Consider the following 24208-nt stretch of genomic DNA (forward strand, 5'->3'; position numbering starts at 1 on the left):
CCTTATATCATGTGTGGGTTGTTACTCAGCACACCCACATTTCTAGAAAGCCCTATTGTCTATTACTCATTTGAACATGTGAGCCAAGCAATCATGTTCTTCATGTATTCCCCCCACTACTCACCTTCAGCCTGAGCAAATGGCGACAGTCCGTGCTGTCATGTTTGATGGGGGAAGATTATTATTAGATTGTTGAATAAAAACCAAGTCCAGACCCCTAAGAAAGGCAAAACCAAAACAAAATACACTGGACCTCATACATGTTTCATATACATATTTATATATATTTCATGTACAAAGTTACATTCCGAACCCCAGGGGTTCCATAATAGAAATAAATACTGAAATAACTACATTGCTAAATGAGCTTTTTGCTCATAGAAATGAAGCCTCAGCCTCTAAGAGACAACAAGTGGGACACTCTAGAACCCATTTTTCAGATTATAGAGGCCAGTAAAAGTCTGGATAAAATGTCTAGGACAAAAAACAAATTCAGAACATAAAATGGTTAAAATATATTCAAATATATTGAGAAATGTATGACAAAATTAATAATAAAAACTTAATTTTTAAGAGAAAGAAAAAGACATTTAGTGTTACAAAATAGCATAACCCTGTTAGAAAAGCATTTATGATTTCCACATTTAATTCTCTCTTCTCTACTCTTCCCATGTTATAAACTGGGGCCAAATGAGTCCCTTTCTCAACATGATCAATTAAGAAGAGCCCTAACTCTGCTTGAGTCCTTTGGTAACGATCATAATACTCACAATGAAATAAATATTCAGTTCCACAGCATTTGCAAGAAAGACGCACATTCTTTAGGACAGTTAATGAGACAATTGTTTTGCTTTGTTTTGTTACTAAGGCAGCCTATGTTAAAGGGTCTATTCTCAAATGCAGTTAGACCTTTACAAGAAATGAACAATGCAGCAACTGAGAGCATGTGTTTTAATCTTTTCTATGCAAACACACTTAATTTGAAAAGTTATGTGCTGCATACTTTGTGCTCAAAATGTTTTAAACTCTCAAAAAGCTGCATCTATTAAGATATTCGTTCCTATTTAAAAAATTTAGATCCACACAGGTTGGAGAAAAACACTCTCAAAACAGTGTTCTTCAAGAATATTCTCCCTTTGCCTCACAGGGATTTCAACCTGCATTTCATAGTAAGTGTTAGGTTGGTGTACAGGATACTTTCATTTTTGTAGATGAGCAATGGTCGAGCATCGGCAATTTCACATGGTTCAACCTCATACATAACCCAAGAATAACAAAACGAGAAAATTCTTGGGTATCCCTTATTTCTTCCAACTAGGGGAAATCTATATTTTTTTACATGGAGAGACCAACTTTTCTCTATCCTTGAGTTGGTAGGTACAGGAAGTATGCACCAACCACTTTGCTGCTTCAAGAAGCTTACATTCTGGTTACGGAAGCAACTGTTACCACCCTGACCAAAGTAAATGTTACAAGAATATAAGCCTATTATTGGGGGAATGGGGAAAATAAAGCAATCTGTGGGAAATATCCAAATGAAATTACAAATATAAGGACAAGCCCTTAAAACAACTTGTACAGGCATTTGTCTCTAGTCCCTGAAGTTATTAACAGGGCGACAGATAATCTGACAGCTTTAGATAAAATAGCTACACCCCTATATTCCTTATGTTAGAGCCAGTAAGTTAAAAAAGATCAGAACCATTGTAACATGTCTGCATTTTTCATCTTTAACCTCCTGATTTCCTAAATTACATTTGGTCATACAAACATGTAAAAGACTGAACAGCAGATGGAGTCTTACTCTGGGATGCTTACTTCTTGGGACTAAAATTTCCAAACACTTTGGTGTTTCCTTTTTCTGAATTTATACAACATTCCCCCAAAATGTTTAAAAATTTGGGGGTTTTGTTTTTTTGTTTTGTTTTGTTTTTAGGTATTGCCAAAAATGGCTTGGATTTAAAATAAAAACATAGCTTCTCAGCTATAAGTGGCCCAAGTTTTGGTGCCTTGAAGAAAAGTGATTGAGTAGTTCAAGCAAAAAAGCATCCTTTTAGTACAGCTTTTACCAAAGGAGTTTTTCCTTCTGGCCATCTAAAGTGGCCATAAATTTATTGTGTACACAATGTGCTTCTAGACACATGTGGCCAAATGGCTCCAAAGGCCTCCTCCAGCTCATTAACTCCCGTGTATTTATAATCTAGCTTAATCCTGTAGATGCTTGAAGGACAGTGGCATACTTTTTTACAAACATGTCTGTATGACATTCAGAAAGAACAAATCCCTGGCACTTAAGAACACTTACACAGTCTGAGGCCTGCGTGTGCTTACTTTTCCTTCAAGTAGTCCTTCTGATAACTGGGGGCCTTTGTTCAACAGGCTTAGATTTTTAAAAAATAACACTTAAATTTATATTCAGTTTTGCTTAAAGAAATGGTAAATAACACATTTTCAAGAAGCTGGAGAGGGAAAAACTGCAGCATAACGGTTTTTGAAAACTTATGAAACAAGAAAGTCAGTTAAACCCAGAGTCAGTTTTTTTAAATGGTCAGTATACGCAAAAAAGATGAACATGTTGTGGGCTTTTACTTTATGGTATCTTGGCTTTGTCTTCTTCCCTTTCATAGTTTTCCTTTTTGAAGATGGCATTTTAATCTTAAAAGGGCACAAAAGCTTAAAGGTGTCATTTACATACAAAATATCAAGTGCTAGCTGTTCTGTAGTTTTACATAGAACAAGAAAAAATACTGTTTCTCACCAAATCCCTTATTCGATCCATAGGCCACTCTATCACCACTGCAGCTTTACTCTTATTAACTGGTAAGAGCAGTCCAAGAACAACTGGTAAATAAGTGAATTTTTTACATGGAAAAAATTCAACCAACTACCACCATTCACTGATACAAGAACCCAAAACACAATTTCCTTAAAAAAAAAATTCTTCCCATTGTTGAAGTGATCTTCTGAGCCTTATAAATAATAAACCTTTCAGACACGTCAGTATGAAAATGAGACTAGTACTCAGAGAGCAGGCCTCATAAACTTTAGAGCTCTAATAAGTCAGAAACAGGAAACTTTTATTTAAATAGTGTAGTCTTAATTTCTTTAATATAAAACCCCCCAAATCTGATGAAAACAAGGTTTTATATACCATATAAACAAGATTTGTCAGATTTGAAAGTGAAAGTTAAAGTAATTTACAGTTAGCTTTTAGCCCCCTGGGACATTTAGAGAAATCCTGAAATCCACCTGATACTAGCTTGTGTCAATTTTATAATACATTGGGAAAAACTTTATTATTGTACTTAATGGTACAATTTCACTTACCAAGTGTTCCCATTAATTCCATTATTAGTGACAGCTAAAAAGTGACCCCATCAAACAAAGTGAGTGACATTAACTGTGGCAGAGTAAGCCACATCTGGATTGCTTTTGGTAATTTACCAGTTTGCAGAGAGTAAACATTCTTTGATTTGTTCATAACATACTGAAATTGCCTATAACACTGGTGCAGTAAAACAGCTAGTTCCTGTATTGTTACAGTAGGACAGGTTCTGTAATATAAAGTTAACAGGAAAAAGAAATGCTCACACATAATGTGGTGAAACTAATTTCACATAGAGAGCATTAAATAAAGGGGCAGAGGGAAAATAAACCATGCAGAAGAGACAGCTTCCCCGTCTCCACCTGTTCCTATGTGCTCACTCACTGCCATACATCACTTGCCATACTATCAGGTGACTCCTTTCTGCTTTGGCGACAGAAGGTTCAAGTGGAAGATCCTCTCCAAGAAGTTCTGATTCTCCACCTTCATCACCTGGGGGATGATAACAAGAACTCAAGTTAGGTTGAGCATGGAATATGCAGTCCAAAGGACAGCAGATAGAATGTCCATGGTTAGCCTGTGAACAGTACGCACAAAGGTTGGCCAACTCCCATTTTGGAGAACACAGGACAAGAAATGACATAAATCAGAACCCTCACTTGCCCGACTTCTGAAAAGGTTAATTCAGTTTTCAGACAATAAAAGTGAGTTTACAGTACTAAATTAGAAACCCATCCCAGTATGTCTGCATACTGAGGTTAACAGAAATGAGAAGCTAAAAAGGAAAAGCTGTCCGACCCTGTGTTCATCCAAATGGACAGAGTCTACTCTCATTTATGTCAAACTGAGAAGTGAGACTAGATAAGCCTAGATAAGTGGAGGTGTGGAGATAGAGCCCACACCCACAAACTAGCTAAACCACACCCACACACACCCACAAACTAGCTAAACCCAAACAACTCATGTTTGTTGTCAGTGACAATAATGCTCTCCAATCAGAGATAACCAATACAGGCACATGGAAACAGAAACTGCCTCCCTGCAGCACTAGGAGATGGCAGATTCATCACACAAGAATACACTCAGGGGGATCCCTGGGTGGCGCAGCAGTTTGGCGCCTGCCTTTGGCCCAGGGTGCGATCCTGGAGACCCGGGATTGAATCCCACATCGGGCTCCCAGTGCATGGAGCCTGCTTCTCCCTCTGCCTGTGTCTCTGTCTCTCTCTCTCTCTCTGTGACTATCATAAAAAAAAAAAAAAAAAAAAAGAATACACTCAGATTTTTGTTTTTTAAGATTTTATTTTATTTTTAAAAATATTTTATTTGGGACACCTGGGTGGCTCAGTGGTTGAGCATCTACCTTCGGCTCAGGGTATGATCCTGGAGTTCCTGGATCGAGTTCCATGTTGGGCTCCTCACATGGAGCCTGCTTCTCCCTCTGCCTATGTCTCTGCCTCTCTCTCTGTGTCTCTCATGAATAGATAAATAAAATCTTTAAAAAATAACAAAAAATAAAGATTTTATTTACTTATTTGACACATGGACAGAGACAGAGAACACAAACAGGGGGAGTGGTAGGCAGAGGGAGAGAGAGAGAAACAGGCTCCCCACAGAGCAGGGAGCCTGATGCGGAGCTTTATCCCAGGACCCTGAGATCATGACCGGAGCTGAAGGCAGACGCTTAACCAACTGAACCACCCAGGTGCCCCTAAGATTTTATTTTCAAGTAATCTCTACACCCAATGTGGGGCTCGAGCTCACCACCCTGAGATCAAGAGTCGCAAGCTCCACTAAGCCAGCAAAGGCCCCTCTATATTGGGTTTTTCTTCCCATGATTTTCAAGTTTAGGATAGATTATGAATTAATGGTGTATGGTAGAAATGAAGGCACAAGGCCGAAGCCACAGAAGGCTATAGGTTCTCCTAGGAATAGCTGAATGAACTGGATAAATGAAGTCCTGACTAAAGACACTGCTCCCCAAGGGCCAGGGCAAGCAAACCACACTCCTCTCTACAACGTACATCCCTAGTTTTGCTGTTGCAGACCAGGGTTACTCTGACACAACTCAGTGACAACTGGTCTCTGGGGTGGATTCTTCACCAGAATCCTACATACTTATATACCAAGGGGCAAAGGTACACTGCTGATCTGCTAGTTTTGCCATGTATCTCACCTGAATTTCAGCTGGTTAAAAGAAAACATTGGTAGTGTCAACGAGAAACTGGCAGAAAAAAAAATCCCTAAAAATTGGCATTTTTCTCTGCAGGCCAAATACTCCTTAACCTACCTCTTCGTGACCCTTTCACAGCAATGTCCAACTGTGTAGTGGAGCACGATCTCAAAGATTCAAGACAAAATCCAAGAATGTAAAAAAATTGAGTTTGGTTTTTAAATTTTAAAAAATTACAATGAGGGATGCCTTGGTGGCTTAGTCAGTTAAGTGTCTGACTCTTGATTTTAGCTCAGGTCATGATTTCAGGGTGGTGAGACCAAGTGCCAGGTTGGGCTTCATGCTTGGCATGAAGCCTGCTAAAGAGTCTCTCCCTCTTCTCCCTCTGCCCCTCCCCACTAAAATAAACAAAAAATAAACTAAAAAATAAAAAAAAATTACAATGATAATGACAAATTAGTTGGCAAGGTTAAAGGCTGTTGGTATTTGAGTTGCTTTGTTTTAAAGGTTCTACTGTTTAGAATCACCATTTCCTAGGGCTCTACATCTTACTTAATTAAACCACTGAAACTAGAAGACTGGTGATAAACAGGTGACAGGGATTTAGAGCACATCTGTTGTAAGAAGCATGGGTGATGGGATCCCTGGGTGGCGCAGAGGTTTGGCGCCTGCCTTTGGCCCAGGGCGCAATCCCGGAGACCCGGGATCGAATCCCACATCGGGCTCCCGGTGCATGGAGCCTGCTTCTCCCTCTGCCTGTGTCTCTGCCTCTCTCTCTCTCTCTCTCTGTGACTATCATAAATAAATAAATAAATAAATAAATAAATAAATAAATAAATAAATAAATAAATAAATAAATAAATAAATAAGAAGCATGGGTGATGTATGGAAGTGGAGAGCCACCAGACTGTACACCTGAAACTAATACAACACTGTATGTTAACTACACTGGAATTAAAAAAAAAAAAATATGGGACTCATGGGATCAATTTTTCATTGTTAAAATATTACAGGAAACTAAAATGGAACAAAAAGATCAAATTTGATTTGAGAAAAAAAAAAAAGTATACTTACTTACTATTAAAATTAAGCCTGTGCTTTCCAGGCTGGATTAACTAGAGATATTGACAAACCTGGTTAAACAATTTTTATGCTGTTTTCAGGATCCACAATGGAAGGAGTTTCCAGTGGACATGGAAAAACCACAGATTTTATTAACATACTCCTTAGTATGGTTCCAAGTGCCATGTTTCATGCCAAGTAAAAGCTGCCCTAATCACCCCAGCTAAATGGAATCCCTTTCTATCAAGGAATTCTGCACCAATAGTCATTTATTTATTTATTTATTTATTTATTTATTTATTTATTTATTTATTTATTTATAGTCAATTATTTAAAAACATTTTGAAGCAACTTCATTCCTACTAACACCACTAGAATCAGTCAATTCCTAAATTTCACAGTAACATCCCCCCCTTAAAAATGTATAAGTCTTTTGCATCAGATAGTCTGGTTTATACTAATTATATGCGGCACACTGTCATTTACATGGCCCTAAATTTTATACTACTTTCTTATAGAATTCAACAGCCCCCAAATCCCTCCCTTCTGAGATATACCTAAAGCCCAGCAACCATCTTTGACCTAAGACAACTCCCAGCTCCCAATCTCCTCAAGGTCAAGGTGATGCCCAGCATCAAACTCCTCCCTCTCTCCCCTCCAGGTCTGCTTCTTCTGTTCTGGTAGTCTTTTTTTGTTTGTTTTTTAAAGATTTATTTACTTATTTATTCATGAGACACACACAGAGAGAGAGAGAGAGAGAGAGAGAGAGGGAGAGAGGCAGAGACACAGGCAGAGGGAGAAGCAGGCTCCATGCAAGGAGCCCGACGTGGGACTTGATCTTCGGTCTCCAGGATCACACCCTGAGCTGCAGGCGGCGCTAAACCGCTGCGCCACCGGGGCTGCCCTGTTCTGGTAGTCTTTATCTCTGAGTAAATGGGTCACCTCACCTTTCTCCACATCCTATTAGTTACTAATTCCTCATCATGCTGTTACTGCCCTACTCAGTTTTTCATTTTTTTCCTACCTCATTTCCCTATGTCTAGTTTTTTTTTTTTTTAGATTTTATTTATTTATTCATGAGAGATACAGAAAGAAAGAAGCAGAGACACAGGCAGAGGGAGAAGTCAGCTCCTCTCAGGAAGCCTGGTGCGGGACTCAATCCCTGGATCTGGGATCACGCCCTGAGCTGAAGGTGAACACTCAACCACTGAGCCACCCAGGCGTCCCTCTGTATGTCTAGTCTTATACCTCCAACTCATCTTCTACACAAATCTATTCACATTGCTCTTCTATTTAAAGTCCTCTGATAGTTTTCCTTAGCTTTAAAGATAGAAGTGCATTAACTATAGAGAACAAACTGATGGTTACCAGAGAGGAGGTGGGTGGGAGGATGGGGGAAACAGGTGATGGGGATTAAGGAGTGTACCTATTGTAATGAACACTGGGTGATGTGTGGAACCGTTGAATCACTGTATCATACATTTGAAACTAACACACTGTATGTGAACTATACTGGATCAGAGAAAGGGAAGGAAAGGAAGGAAATACATACATACATATATAAAAATATAGAAGTGCAAACTCCTTAATTTCGTATATAAAGATCTTCCATAATCCAGCCCCAATCCCCCCTTTCTAGATTTATCTCTGGTCAAATGCTCCAGCCATTTAAAAATACTTTTTCTTCATTCAAGATGGTTTCAACATTTCTAAGCAAGCCTTTCTTTGATCAAGCTATCTATTCTCTTACCTTGGAATGCCAATCCTCAGCATTCCTCATCCTGCTCATTCCCCAGCCCAATTCTTTAGACTACCACCATGCAGATCTATGTCAGCTCAAGCATCATGTGTTGCCTCTGTCCCTGCCCCACCCCCTGACCCCCAGAACACCTGTAACACTTATCTATTAACATACTGCTATCTCTGCACTCTTCCATAATCTGCTGGAAGGGATCTTTGATTTGTATCTGCATCTCAAGCTTAAGACTGACAGGCACCTAGCAAATCATGTTTGTAAGGTGAAAAAAAGAACAAACAAAATCCATATTGGTACAAACACTACTTTATGAAGTATTTTTATTTCTCCCTTTTGTAGGTGAGGAAACTAGGCTTCAGGGAGGCTGAATGATTTGCCCAAGGCCTTCTGATTCCTTATCTTATACTCTTCACATACACTTCCATATATGATCCAATCCTGTTTTCTTTCTTTTTTCTTTTTAAATGGTGGGTCATACAGGTCAACAAGAGTCTTACTTTTCATCAAATTTTATTTGCAGATAATGCAGGGTTGTTTTTTTTTTTTTTTAAAGTAATCTCTATACCCACCATGGGGCTCAAACCTACAACCCCAAGATCAAGAGTTGCATGCTCTTCTGAGCCAGCCAGGCACCCCAAATCTTGCTATTTTCAAATGCTCCTTCAAACAAATACACTTCTGTATAAAAAACTTAAAAAAAAATAAGAAAAAAGGGTAATATAAATTTGTTTTCTAAGTCAAGAATTCAAAGAAAACCTCTTAAAAATCACTTATCAGAGTAGTTTCTTGTTTACTATGAGTGAAAATCCAAGTTACAGAACACAGTGGAGATCAAGCTCCCAGAACCAATGACTTACCCATTCGGAAGTCAATGTAGCCCTCTCCTCCACTGATGACGAGCATAGACTTCAAGGGCGTCTGGCTGCCAGGCTCCTGTGTAGATGGCCCTGCCTTGTCACCTGTTAGATCTGTGCCACTGCTGCCACTTTGTGGGCTGATGACTTGACCTATTTGTGCAAGAACAGAAGAGGATGGTACTTACCACAGACTAGGGTGGGGAAGACTCATTTTCTCTGAAAATTTTCAGAAAATTGAACAAAAGGGTAAATATATTCTGATACAACCAAAGTCCTAGGGATGCCAGAAACCTCTGCATGATCATAAAATACCTGTAAAGGTCATAGGAAGTAAATTCGAAAATCTAAGTAGAGCCCTTTTGTACCAAAGAAGGAATGGGTCCAAACCTATTCTGAGATCTGGGTGGCTAGGCTGGTCTTAGCTGCCTGCTTTAGACTATTACAGTCTACATCTTTTGATCTGAGGAACAGTAAAGGGTGCATGTGCATTTATGTAAGAGACTGAGAAAAATCTTCAACGTAAGCCCTACGAGTTTGGATATTCATAATTAATATTTAAATATATTTCAAATCCATAGTTTTTCTCTCATTATTTAAGGAAAGTATATCTTATTTGTAATTTAGATCATGCAAATAAAATTACTGGTAAATGTGCCATTTACGCTAAGTTTAAGTTGTAAGGCAGAATTCCGTGAGCATGAAATGGCAAAGACACCTTTAACATGCAATAGTTTAAATGAACTAGATTTTTATGTATAAACATGAACAAATCTCAAAAAAATGAGAAGCGAGTTGGAGAATATATAAGTGACATAACATTTAAGTTCAAAGACAGAAAAAAAGACTACATATTGTTTAGAGACTTGTTCAAATATAAAAATATAAAAACATGGGCAGGATACTCATCAACTTCAGGTCAGGGGTAGCAGATGGCAGGAAAAGTAGAAGGGAATGGGATTAGAGGAATATAAAGGAGACTCAAAAAATAAATAAAGGAGACTCAAAGGGGATTCTAAGACCCTTTTTATACAAAAGCAAAACAGTATTACTATCAGGAATTCCATTTCTAGGAATTTATCCTAAGAAATAACTATATAAATATACAAGGTGTATGTTTCAGGAAGCTCATTACCATGTTGTTAAGAATACTGAATAACTGGTTAGGGAACAATGTGCCAGACCTATACTATGGACATTTAATCACTTGATCTTTAGAATACCCTCAGGAAAATGAGTATGAGTATAATTTTATGTGTCAACTTGACTAGGCTATAGTGCACAGATATGTGGCCAAACTCCATTCTAGATATTGCTGTGAAGGTATTTTTTTTATAATTAACACTTAAATCAGTGCATTTTGAGTAAAGTAGATTATTTCTCCATGGTGTGGGTAGGCCTCATCCAGCCAGCTGAAGGCCTTCAGGAAAAAAGGTCCCCCAAGGAAGAAAGAACTCTGCCTCTAGACTGCCTTTGGACTCCAGGGGCAACATCAACTCTTTCTTGGGTCTCCAGCCTGGCAGCCTACCTGCAGATTTCAGACCTGCCTGCCCCTATAATCAATCACCTGAGCCAATTCCTGAAATTAAATCAATTTCACATTCTTTCTCATACTGTATTGGTTCTATGTCTCATGTCCAGTGTCACACAGTTGGTGTCGTAAAGTCAGAGTCAAACTTTGTATAACTCCAAAACTTGCATCTTATGGGGGAAAAGAATTCAAAACATGGGTCCTGCTTGCAGAAGGTCAGTCACATCAGTTTAGTATTCTTTGTGGACAGAACCTTTTTCATTGGACATCACCACTACCAACTTTTACTGGATAGTGCTTTATAGTTCCGAAGTAGCTTTGTTAATTTTCATAACAAATGAGGTCAAAAAAGCAGAGATTAGTCGTGTCCACTTAGGAAATGAAGACAAGTATCAGAGGTTAAGTGACTTGCTCAAGATAACTACCCAAGTGGTGAGGCAGGGACTCCTATCTGCTGCTCTTTGCCATAACACTGAGAAAGGCAACATAGCACATTCCCGGTCTCTTCCTGTATACAATCTTTCTGGCCATCTCCTTCACTAGGCCCACAACTATTTCTGGTATTCTGCAGTGACAAAATACTATCACTGCTTTTCAAAAGCAAGGTCTCTTAAATAAAGATTGACAGGTTTGTTTTGGGGGAGAAAGATTCCAAAACAATTTCGTTCAAATATCCCTATAGTGCTTTATCCATACCTCCATTATAACTTATCATATATTATACTGGAATTATTTGTAATTCGAGTTCTTAGCTTTAGACTAGGTAGTGGAACCAAGGGATAGAAGAGATAATTATATGCAACTTCTCAACAGAGTAATCTAACTCACCTGGGACTGCCACAAAGAATTTCACAGCATCTTGGTGCCCATGGAAGCAAAGCTGTGCATGTGCCATTGAACAGTAAGGTATAAATGTCCCGGGAGTCACTTTATCACTGTTTTCATCACCATATACTCGGATTACACTTCCAGGACGATTTCCTGGTGCTCCTGAGGTTTTATTTGCTGCAACAGAAAAACCAAAGACCAAATATTTTCCCCTAGGAAATAGTAATGATGCAGGATGTTACTGGTTAATCCTTATGATACTATCTAAAAGCTACAGCCAGTTGAGGTAAAAACAAGGGCAGCAATGCCAACTCAAGATAAAGCTGGAAAAAAAGGTAACATAGCATGCTAGTTATTTTTAAGTACCTCAGTAAATGGAGTAGGGGATTTTGCCAGTCTAGCAGTAACTAAGCTTACTTTTTAAAAACACATCTATTAATTAAAAAAAAAAAAATCTTAGTTTAAAAAAAGCCCAGATTTGAATCTTAGGCATGTCTGTTTTATTTTTATTTATTTATTTTTAAATCCCCATTTTGGAAGACTAACCAGTTACAGTTTACAGTAAATGGGTATATTGTTAAATTAAAATTTCATAGTTTTATCTTCTGATTTTTCTCCCTTCTGGTAAGAATATCTCCCTTGAAGGGGTGGTAAAAAGCTGTGTTTAAAAGGATGCAGCCACTACAATAGAGTAGTTTTCATTTATACCAGCTTGATGGCTTGCTGCATTATTTTAGAACAACCAGACTCACAAAACATCCCCATTCCATGGGCCAGTAAGTGAATGAAAGAAACATGGTCGATAACAAGAGTAAACAATGGATATTAATGACAGTTTTAAGAGATGTTTCGTGTTTTTATTGGAAGGAAAACAAAGTCTGGAAGAAAGTTCAGCTGCAACAAAAGATGATAAATACACTAAGCCGTTGAGCAGTAGTTTGGTGGCCATGTAACAAGTATTAAAAAAACAAAACCAACAGAACATCTGCTGCGATGCAGTGACTGTGAGTGGATGGCATTTAGGAACATTCAAGAGGGCATCTAGAGCCGGAGGACAGCCTCCCAGTGGCCATCAGAAGCCAGGAAGAAGAGCTGGATTCAGGATCTGCACTTACCCCTCAGCCCCAGTAAGCGTCCCTGGTGGAGGATTACGGCTACAGTGAGAGAGGAGGAAAGGGACATGGGAGAGGTGCACGGCAGGGGACAAGCACTACCATGAACCTCTGCGCTTGCGGCTTCTCCTCTATCTGCTCACTTGGCATTCCAAGCACCTGACTACATTAACAAAATCCAACTTGGTGTAATACCAAGTAACATGGGAAGTTCTTATCAAAGCCTCTATAGAATATCTGCTCAAAAAGGACAATTTGATTTACTGTGATTTTGCTTTTCTTAATCATTTCTCAAGCAATTTCAGAGAATAAGAATTGAATAAGGAGCATTTCCTAAATGTGAATATTTCCCCTTTTTCTTTTTTTTTTTTGGTGTGGCAGGTGTTATTGATCTAGAGGAGGAGCGCTGAGCACAGCCTGCCCCATTTCCCCTTTTTCTTTAAGAAATCTTGTTCAAATTGCTTTGTTAAAATAGAATTCTCTTTTATAATGAAGTAAACTCATGTAGATTTCTAACTACTTGCACAAAAAACAGGTGGAATTAAGAACTTAGGTTCTTGGGACGCCTTGGTGGCTCAGTGGATGAGAGCCTGTCCTTGGCACAGGGCATGATCCTGGAGTCTTTTTTTTTTTTTTTTTTTAATTTTATTTATTTATTCATGAGAATACACAGAGGGGAGAGAGAGAGAGAGGCAGAGACACAGGCAGAGGGAGAAGCAGGCTTCATGCAGGGAGCCTGACGTGGGACTCGATCCAGGGTCTCCAGGATCACACCCTGGGCTGCAGACGGCGCTAAACCGCTGAGCCACTGGGGCTGCCCCTGATCCTGGAGTCTTGAGATCAAGTCCCACATCGGGCTCCCTGCATGGAGCCTGCTGATCTCTCTCTGTCTATGTCTCTGCCTATCTCTCTGTGTGTCTCTCATGAATAAATAAAACCTTAAAAAAAAAAAAAAAAAAAGAACTTAGGTTCTTGTCCCCATTCTCCCTAAAGAAAGATAGGGCAATTTTGAGGTGTTTAGTTATCAACTTATTCTCTGGACTTATGGCACTTGTTTTCAAACCATTCCGGCCCATGAATTCTGTAACACAAAAATGCTCATTTGATGAATAATCAATGTAATGGAACATAATATGAAAAACATACAACGTACATTTTGTTCAAAAAACTAACAATAATGAAACAATATAAAACACATACAAAGTACATTCTGTTCATATCCTTTTCACATACAGGAGAAATGGCTTATCTCCAGTATAACCAAACGCTTGCTGACCTAAGAAACTTTTCCCACATCTTGTAATCCTCAAATAAGCTGAGTGGAACATCCTATAGTAACTGCCAGGGAGATGTGAAGAACCAGAATGATTCTAGGTCCTATTTCTGGACATTGATGTACTATCACTGGAGGAAAGTTGAACCTCCGCCTTTCTTTTTTCTTTTCTTTTCTTTCTTTTTTCCTTTCCTTTCCTTCTTTCTCTTCCTTCCTTCCTTCTTTTCTTTCTCTCTTTCCTTCCTTCCTTCCTTCCTTCCTTCCTTCCTTCCTTCCTTCCTTCCTTCCTTCCTTCCTTCCTCTTTCTCTCCTTCCTTCCTTCCTCCCTCCCTCCCTCCCTCCCTCCCTCCCTCCCTCCCTCCCTCCCTCCCTTCCTTCCTTCCTTCCTTCCTTCCTTCCTTCCTTCCTTCCTTCCTTCCTTCCTTCCTTCCTTCCTTCCTTCCTTTTTTCAGCCTTTATTTAAACAACGAAATAGGACTATGATTCCTGAACTGAGAAAAGGAGCTTCTCACAATAGAACATTTTTAGTTATGGACCTTGGTCCTGACACATGGACACTGTTAATGTGCTACAGTTTATAAGTTTTGTAGAAGTAATGAAAAAACAATAGTTAGGTCTTTGACCCATACCAAAACCACTCCTTCTGCATGAATTCTGGACACAACTACACCCTGCAACTCTTTGCACTGTGAAAGTCAGCTAAAAATATACTTACTTTCTGTCAATGGGATGGAGATAATGACACCGTTTCCTGTCCCCACCCATAAACGATTGCAAGACACCATAAGAGCTGTGATCCTCACAAAAGAGAAGCCCAGTTTTCCAGTACCTGTACAATGGGGGGAAATTTTTTTGAGAAACTAGAGCACATAATGTTTTAGGTTCCAAATCCTTCAAAAAGACTGGATTATCATAAAAGAGAGGAAATGTGACCAGAGCTGGTTGGATGTTTCCTAAAGGTGTACATCAAAGAGAACTTCCAGAGGATCCCTGGATGGCTCAGCAGTTTAGCGCCTGCCTTCGGCCCAGGGCATGATCCTGGAGTCCCAGGATCATCGAGTCCCACATCGGGCTCCCTGCATGGGGCCTGCTTCTCCCTCTGCCTTCTCTTTCTCTCTCTCTCTCTCTTTCTCTCTCTCTCTCTCTCATGAATAAATAAAATCTTAAAAAAAAAAAAAACAAAGCGAACTTCCATTAGACTTTATCACCTGTCTGATAACTCATGGTAAATGGAAAAAGAAAATTCTAAAGTAGCTGACATTTCATTATCATTCAGAAAGAAAATACTGTTGATCAGAAAGTATGACACAGATTTATTAGGGAGCTGCTAAACCAAACCCCAAACTAACTAAAAAACAACAAAAACAGAGTTTGCTAGATTGGAAAATCAAATGTCCTTTTGTTTTTGTAAGCTGAAAGAGTTCTGCTTTGCCTTAAATTTCTTTGCACAGATAAAAACAATCTTTAACAAAATTTACACTCTTTCCTTGTTTATATATTTTGTCCTATAGCAGTTTAGAAATTTTAGGATACCACAGACATATAATTTAGGGAAAATGGATGCACTTTTTTTAATTGAGGGGAATTTTTAAAACTGAAAGGAAAATTCTTAAACAGATAATAATATATCTGATAAATATCATTTAGTTACTCACAAAACTGAGAATGATCACAGATGGTGTTAGAAGTTAGAAGCAGCCTAAACTATCAATCAGTCTAAGCTATAGATATTTAACCTATGGTCAAAGTATATTCCTGAAATTGGGGTGCTGGGTGGCTCAGTGGGTTAAGTGTCAGACTTGGTTTTGGCTGAGGTCATAATTTCAGAGTCCTGGGATCAAGCCCACTGTAAGGCTTCATGTTCAGTGCAGACTTTATGTCAGATTCTCTCTCCCTCTTCCTCCTCCTCCCTCCCCTCCACCCTCTCTCTCTCTATCTCTCTCTCACACACACACATAATCTCTCTCTCTCAAATAAATAAATAAATAACATCTTTTAAAAAGTATATTCCTGAAATTAGCCTGTGTTTATGACATTCCTAACACTCAGAGTGTTAGATCAGGTGCCGAGGATACAGCAGCAGGGAACAAGCCAGATATGGTCCCTGCCTTTTGTGGGGCTTCTGGTCTTTGGGGGAAGAGAGACAACAAACAAGAATCAAATAGTACTGCTGCAACCACAATCATGATAAATCCATGAAAAAAAGTATTAGAGGACCCAAATCAAATTAGGAATGAGGAGAGGTCTGCTCTCCATGTGACATGTAAGCTATGATCTGAAAGCCAAGTACAAAGGGACCAAAAGACCTCCTCTGGCAGAGGACAGAACATGTGGGGGAGGAGGCGCCTGAAATGGGAATGCACCTGGTGAGCTCAGGGCAGTGGGAACAGACCAGAGTGAGTGAGGAGAGAGGTCCAGGCCACAGGACTGGTTTCTCCTGGTGTTATCACAAAATGTCACCTCATCTCAAGGAAGGAATATTCTAAAAGTGATTGGTGTTACATAAGTATGTCATGGTGGTATTTGCACATTGGTTACTACTTAGAGAACACACTTGAGTGGAAACAGAGACCGCTTAGGAGGTTCACAATTATCTGGAGGGTGGGGGGTGGGTTGGGGTGGGTGGCCTGGCCTACAGGGATAATGGCATAGATAAAGAAGTAACTGATTAAAGATATTGGGGGGGGGCAGATTTGACAGCTCCCAGTGATAAGAATAGGTGTGGGGAGTAAGAGAGGAGTCAAAAATGATACCAAGTTTTTTTTTTTTTTTTTTTTGATACCAAGTTTCTGTCAAAAACCACAGGGTACATGGAGCATCTGCCTGACACTTTCAGTGATAAGAACTCACTAGTCCTGAGGCAACTTATTCATTTGTTCTACCTAGCATTTGAGACCATTTAAAAATAAAACATTTTCTTCAACTGACAAAGGTAGAATGCTTTGGAAGCTTACCTAACATTTTGCTTACATAAGGCTCAATGTCCACATCCTGTAGGTGTTGATAAGTGTGTGCATGATAGAGACGAAGTGTGGAATCCAAACGAATAGAGACCCACACACCGTCACCCACCCATGCAAGCTGCCGCACCTGGCTCTCCTTCCTGGGGTGTGCATCAAATGATTTCTAGGAAAGAATGTTCAATCACAATGTTACTTTAAGTAGGAGTTCATGTTTAAAAACTGTGCTATAATTTGCACAGTTTGGCAGACTATATATTAAAAGAGGAGCGTAAATATTATTTACTAAATAGGATTACTCTCACATACACAATGCTTTTAACCCCAACTGCAAAACTAAATGAACAACTTAAGGTGTTAGATTTCAGCACTTTGTAGGATATCAATTTACCAAAGTAATACTGGCACATCCAGACTCTGATTATCAGTGTTCAACAAAAAGACTGAATTTGGTCTCAGGATCTTGTACTGCTGCATAGCAATGCATGAACTAAAAGCTGATATATAATTAAACAAAAAGGAACGTATATTGCTGTGTGTGTGTTTATCTGCACATAGGAAATAGATATGGAAAAAGAAAATCCCACCAAATGATTAACTTTGGGACTTCCTAGGAAACTGAATGGGATTTGGCACAAAGGGATTAAAGACTTTTACCTTAAAATTTTCCTGCTGTTTTTCTTAATAATTAGAATGAATTCATATATTATGGCAAAACTTTTAAGAGAGCAATGCTAAGAGATTTTTATCTTTACCATAAGTTGCCACTGCAATTGTATTTCTCAGTTTATGACACACTTATGGATTTGCCTGGATCTACATGGGGTGGCAGAGAGGTGGGAAACCTCCCCCCATACAACCCACACATAACTAAACATCTTAAGAAACGCGCATCCAAATAATACACATATTGCATCTATGGATATTCAGACACACACTTAAACATTCATGTGCGGGGCAGCCCTGGTGGCGCAGCGGTTTAGCGCCTCTTGCAGCTCAGGGTGTGATCCTGGAGACCCGGGATCGAGTCCCATGTCAGGCTCCCCGCATGGAGCCTGCTTCTCCCTCTGCCTGTGTCTCTGCCTCTCTCTCTCTGTCTCTCATGAATAAATAAATAAAATCTTAAAAAAAAAAAATTCATGTGCGAATCCTCCTTTTTTATAAAACACCACCACTTCCCACCAGAGTCAGAAGTGGCAAGAAAGGCAAAGTAACACAGAAAAGCTGTCATCTAATCCATCACTAAAATGCCCTAAAACACAGACTTGGAAAACAGTTTCTAAAGAAGCTAAATATAATCACAGTCTTCAGAAAACACAAATTCAGTAAATGCGGAAAGCACGGTTAAGTTAACTTACCTCTATTTTCATAGCTTTCGGCTGGACCACATAGATTTTGTTCCTATAGCCACACCAGACTTTGTCATGTACGACAGTCATGCACCGGATGGAATGGTGAGGCCGTCCAAGGTCTAACAGGTGATAGTTTGACAAATCCCATTGCCCATCTTCAAAATAAGAAATAAATTATTAGTTAATGCATACTACTTTTTAACACAAACATTCCATTTGGGGTACATTAATAAATGTATTGATGATGCACTGCAAAATACCACACAGTTTATCTTTTCTTTGTAGTGACTGATTCTCTCATTCTGTCTACTGCAAAGTTGGGAAAGAGATCTTAGTGGGGATCTGGTCCAATGAGCCACCCACTGCCTGGATCTCCACACTCACTACAGCAGAGATGTGACTGATCAGCTGTAAGTTATCTGTTTATAATATTAGTTTAAGAATTAGAATGGATTTAGTATTATTTTTTTAGATATTATCTCTCTCACTTGCATTTTGATATATCTCAGGCTGATGTTAAAGACAACACATTGCTAACACTTTAGGAATCACACACGATCATTTTAGTGACGAGAGAAATACAAATGAGAATCAGCCACTGGAAGCTTGCGTTGTAGACTCTACTTGAACAATTTTGGTGAAAGAAAATGTACTGCCTCACAAAGCAGCTGGTACCATCTTCCAAAAGCTGTAACTGTCTGAAAATTACTCCCCATGCCCAATTAGTTCAAGTCTGCCTCCTTGTTTGTCATTGCCCATCAGTCTGTTGCTTTGCCCAAGGGACACAGAAGAACCCAGTCCCACTTCTTTGCTACTGCCCTATGTTTTCTCCTCTCAAAAAAAAAGCACTTGACGTGTTCTGTACCTACTCCGGTTTATAGACCCTTTGTCCTAACTCCATTTTGTCCATGTTTGTTTAATCTGCTATCTGCCAGAGTGAAGCAGGATTATCACCAGCCCTGTTCTGGACATGGATTTTTAGGAGGCTGAGAGTAGAGTACAGTACCCTTTATTGAGTTGAGGGTCAACCTTTAGGTATTTTTCATTCTTCAGACATGTTGCCTCCTTTTTACTCTTCTGAATCCCAATGCAAAACTTCACATTTAAACTTACTGTCTTTTGTCTGTTCTGTCAATATAATTTTGTTTATTTTTTTTTAAAGATTTTATTTATTTATTCATGAGAGACACAAAAGAGGCAGAGACACAGGCAGAGGGAAGGATGTGGGACTCGATCCCAGAAATCAGGGATCAGGCCCTGAGCCAAAGGCAGACGCCCAACCACTGAGCCACCTGGGCGCCCCCTGTCAATATAATTTTGGAATTCAGCTTGCCAAAACATTTATTATTACATTTTGTCTAGGCTTTTGTATTTATTAGCTGACCGACCACAAAGTGACTAAAAGCCTCTGTGCCTCGTTTCCTCATCTACAGAATGAGAATACAATAGAACCTTCATAAGTTGCTGTGAGGATTAAGCTCAGATAAAGTTTACAAAGGGTCTGAACAAGGTAAAAGAAAGTCCCTTCACTCTTTGATGATATGGAATCATTACCAGCAATCTCTAGGTACCAGTTACAAAGACAACTAATTATCCTCTACCCTTTATTTTTCCAAGCCCCAAAAGATACGACACTTTCAGTGTGGCTATGTTTATGGAGTATTTTCCTGTTCTAGCAATCTAGCAAGTAGGAAATGATTACTTTTGGCTGATACATGTACCAAATCACATGCTCACTTCCCTAGTTCCCTTAACTCAAAGCAGGCTCCACCACCTCTCTTGTCTGCAGATGATAGTTACATCAGTTTTAAAGAAGTTATAGAAATTATAGGACATGAAAATGATTAAACCATATCCCATTAAAAATTAAAAAACCTCCCAAATATAAGTGGATACAAATTAGTTTTAAAATACTGAAAAAAAAGAAAGAAAAAAGAAAACCTTCCCTCTCACTAAATTTCTCCTAAGTGTACTAGTGAGAAACAAGAGCCTCAATATCACATTATGTCAGAGTACCTTGAAATGATAAACTACATGTACTCACATATCTACTAAAGTCATATATTGTTAGTATTCAGCTTACATCTTTATTCTTTCTCCTATTAAGTATCGTTTCTTTAAGACACAGGCCAATCTACTAGAAAATGCTTTTGCAAAGCAATAAACTACACATATTATATGTTCATAACTCACCAACTCCTCTGTGAAAGATTGCAAGGGTGCCATCAGCCAGGGCCACTAACACAATCCCTTTCACGTGTCTGCAAAAAGGAAAAGGGATTTCAGAACTCTCCATTTGGGAAAGCAGAAGAAACCACATGCTACTGAACTAGTTCAGGGGCTCTCAGAGGGCCAATGTGTGACAGACAAGGAGCTTATACCAGAACCTAAAGTATATATATATATTTTTTTTTCTTAAGTCATCTCTACACCCAATGTTGAGACTCAAACTCATGATCCCTCCCCCAAGATCAAGGGTCACATACTCTATATTGAGCCAGCCAGGCTTCCTAAGAATATACTCTTCTTTGAGAAAGTCTTGCTATGAAAATGTCAGCTGAATTAAATCAACAGCCTGTGTGGTGACTTCCTTGTTTCACTTCCTGGCCCCCCCAAGCTTCTGTCTTTGCAGAAGGGCTACACGGACCAGAGACAGATGCCTTGAGTGGAACTAACAGTCAGCTCTGTGGACTTCAGAGTTTTTGATAGTGACACAGTGAAAAGGACTAGTGAATCAATGCCCTAGTCAACACGCTCACCAAGTCTAAAGAGTACATAAATTAATAGGTATTAATTGGTTCTTTTTTTTTATTAAAAAAATTTTTTTTAAAGATTTTATTTATTTATTCATGAGAGACACAGAGAGAGAGAGAGGCAGAGACACAGGCAGAGGGAGAAGCAGGCTCCATGCGGGGAGCCCGACGCAGGACTCGATCCCAGGTCTCCAGGATCATGCCCTGGGCTGAAGGCGGTGCTAAACTGCTGAGCCATCCAGGCGTCCCGGTATTAATTGGTTCTATGGTGAGGAATCAACTTGGCAAGTTTGACTTAAAGCTCTACTTAGGAACTATTTTACTTTGCAGTGAGAGATTCAATCTCACTCAGCTTCTCTGCTTCCATAAAGGGGGGGGGGGTGAGGAATCTGGTTACTGACATAATCATGAAGCACACGTTAGCTTTAATAGTCTTAAAAGATAGTTTATACCAAAATACATACTTTTAAAAGGAAGAATTTCTAAAATAAAACTTACACAATACTGAGAATCGAATCTTTAAGTTTAATAGAATGGAGACATTTCCTCCACTGGGCTACAGATGAATGCACATACAAACTGCAAGAACAAAATCAAGACTAGTAAGGCATAGAGAAAACCAAGTCATTGCTTACATCTAATAATGACCACAAAGTTTCCTTAGGATTAAAGAGTAACACAAAAATCTTAGGAAATAACAACAGGGAGAGTTTAATGCAAAAAAATAAGCTGGTTAAGCAAATAGAAACATAGAAGAGTGAAAAGCCAAAACTAGAATAATGCATGGTCAGTTAGTTTCAGGTTACCACATACTTCAGAATCCTTGGCTAAAATCCTTTTTAGAAAATCATTTTACTCTTCTACTACACCAAAATATAACTTTCTGAGGACAGACTGGTTTACATCTGAGAGTGGCAAACACACTCTATGGCCCACAAGCCAAATCTAGCCATACGTCTTTGTATAGCGTGCAAGATAAAAATGGTCTTTACATTTTTAAATGGTTGGAAAAAAAATAAATCATGTATATTTTATGACATCTGAGGATTACAAGAAATTCACCCTTCAGTGTCCATAAACTGTTACTGGAACACAGCCACACTCATCTACTTATGTACTGTCAATGCAATGGCAATGGCTGCTCTTGCACCACCATAGCAGAGTTGACAGTTGCTGCAGAAATTATATGGCCACAAAGCCTAACCTATTTCTTATCTGATCCTTCATAGAAGAGTTAATTGGCCCTCCATTTTGTAGTATTAAGGCTCCTATGGAAAAGATGCACTAGTAATCTTGCTTAATCTGTAGAGAAGCACAATTTTCTGAGACTCCCCATACTACTAGAACGTGAACCAACTATAATGTTAGTTACCATCTCATAAGCTTTCAGACTGGGATCTGTCCTGGTTTTCCTAGTACATTTCACAGTTACATTCAGAATGGAACTGGGCCTTTTTGCAGCCACATGGATTAATTGTTGGTATTTCTTGAACACACTCTAGCCTATATAAGCCTTCTGTGCATCAATAATTCTGCCTCTGTGCTGTTCAGGATCTTGTTTTTGGATCAGTCAGATTCTAAAGTTTTATTTGCCTCTTCTTCCAAGAATATTATATAAAGGATACATTCTGTGACAAAGAACTATATGATTTACCATTCATAACTAATGTAAGTCCAGTTTATAAGGTAATTAGGATCACCTCAAAATCTGTATGTACATAAAGATCTCTGCTTTAATATGTACTTTTTGTTGTATGCCTATGCACTACATTTTACTTATTTATCTTGTGATTCCAAAAGCAAAAATAAAAAACTAAAGACACTCTAATATTAAAAGAATTGGCACCTACCAGCCATTCTGAGCTCCAAGCCACATAGTTGGTAAAAGGCTACTCATTTTCTGGGCTTCCTCTCTCACCAGGTCTTGTTCATTTGGCAATACTGATAACTGATCTTTATATGCATCTGAATCATTACTGGAAAAGGTAAGGAAAATAAGAGCATCTGAGTATGCTTAGCTACAATTTTCAGGGACAGAACATTTCCATATTTCAGTTTGTTTTTTTTTCCCAACAGTTGAGGGGAAAAAAAAAAAAAAGAAAAGCCAATTTTTTTTTAAAGACTTTATTTATCTATTCATCAGAGACACAGAGAGAGAGACAGAGACACAGGCAGAGGGAGAAGCAGACTCCCCGCAGGGAGCCTGATATGGGACCCAATCCCAGGAACCCGGGACCACGACCCAAGCCAAAGGCAGATGCTTAACCACTGAGCCACCCAGGTGAACCCCTGGAAAAGTCAATTTTAAATGCTTATAATAAATATTTCAACAGTTGTACCTGAAATGACATTACCATACTAGAGAGAATGACGGTGCAGATAAGGGAGGTAAGACATAGTAATACAGCAGTTAACATCCAGGCTGTAATTATGATTCTCCCTTAGGGATACTTTGAATTTTTAAAGTTTTTTCTCAGGGGAAAGAAGACAAAGGGATGGTGTGTTTTAAGACCACACACACACATACACATAGGATCCTAGAATCAAGCCCGATATCAGGCTCCCTGCTCAGCAGGGAGTGTCTCTCTCTCTCTGATAAATAAATAAAATCTCTAAAAAAAAAGAAAAAGAAAAAGAAAAAGATAACTGGGCTATCAAATTCAAAACAGACAAACCTATTTCTAAAAAGAGGACTATTCTTAAATTAACAAATCTTAATAGACACTTGATTACTCTATAAACTAAGAGGAAGACTATTAAATTGTAAAAATAATCACATTTAGATAGATCACCATAAGCTTTCTATAGGCCCAGAGAATGCAGAAAATAAAATTAAAGAATTCATTAAATGGGCCTATAGTACCCACGATTTTAAAGGAAGAGCTATTTGCCAGAAAACCAAATTTTAAAAAGTCAGTCCAAGCCCACATGGGAAATCTAACTAAACTGTAGCTAACTGGAGCTGGAATGAGGAGGGCTGGTAAGGAATATGGCACAGTTACAATATGAATGGAAATGAAAAAACAAGTCATATCAGAGGAGAAAAAAACCATGAGAATTTTGACTAATGTCTTATAGGCAAGATTTTTTTTTTTTTTTAAGTGTTAGAAGGTATAGAGAACACCTGAGGGGAGAAATCCAGAGCAGATGCAGTGGAAGGAGAGATGGAGACCTAGTGGAAACACTGTGGCTGCTGGAGAGGATTCTGGTTTCTCTTTATTTGAGTACTTTT

The 24208-nt window shown here is 38.8% G+C and overlaps 1 protein-coding gene across 12 annotated transcripts in view; it reads right to left on the bottom strand.

The window, feature by feature from the left end:
* Positions 1–263: 263 nt before the first annotated feature.
* The window catches only part of SPAG9 (sperm associated antigen 9), a 145888-nt gene continuing 121943 nt past the window's right edge, over positions 264–24208 (bottom strand). For 7 of the 12 annotated variants that reach the window (XM_038547720.1, XM_038547718.1, XM_038547716.1 and 4 more), the window contains 10 exons: positions 22827–22952; positions 21475–21555; positions 20417–20484; positions 18230–18378; positions 16866–17037; positions 14627–14740; positions 12642–12680; positions 11527–11703; positions 9171–9320; positions 264–3817 (listed from right to left, as the gene is read on the bottom strand). In XM_038547720.1, the coding sequence (XP_038403648.1) occupies positions 3702–3817; positions 9171–9320; positions 11527–11703; positions 12642–12680; positions 14627–14740; positions 16866–17037; positions 18230–18378; positions 20417–20484; positions 21475–21555; positions 22827–22952 (1192 nt within the window). In that variant the 3' untranslated portion in view covers positions 264–3701. The remainder of the gene's footprint in view (positions 3818–9170; positions 9321–11526; positions 11704–12641; positions 12681–14626; positions 14741–16865; positions 17038–18229; positions 18379–20416; positions 20485–21474; positions 21556–22826; positions 22953–24208) is intronic. The other 5 variants (XM_038547721.1, XM_038547719.1, XM_038547717.1 and 2 more) reach the window with 1 other exon arrangement.

The sequence above is a fragment of the Canis lupus genome, chromosome 9, assembly GCF_011100685.1.
Source record: "Canis lupus familiaris isolate Mischka breed German Shepherd chromosome 9, alternate assembly UU_Cfam_GSD_1.0, whole genome shotgun sequence".
NCBI classification, from domain to species: Eukaryota; Metazoa; Chordata; class Mammalia; order Carnivora; family Canidae; genus Canis; species Canis lupus.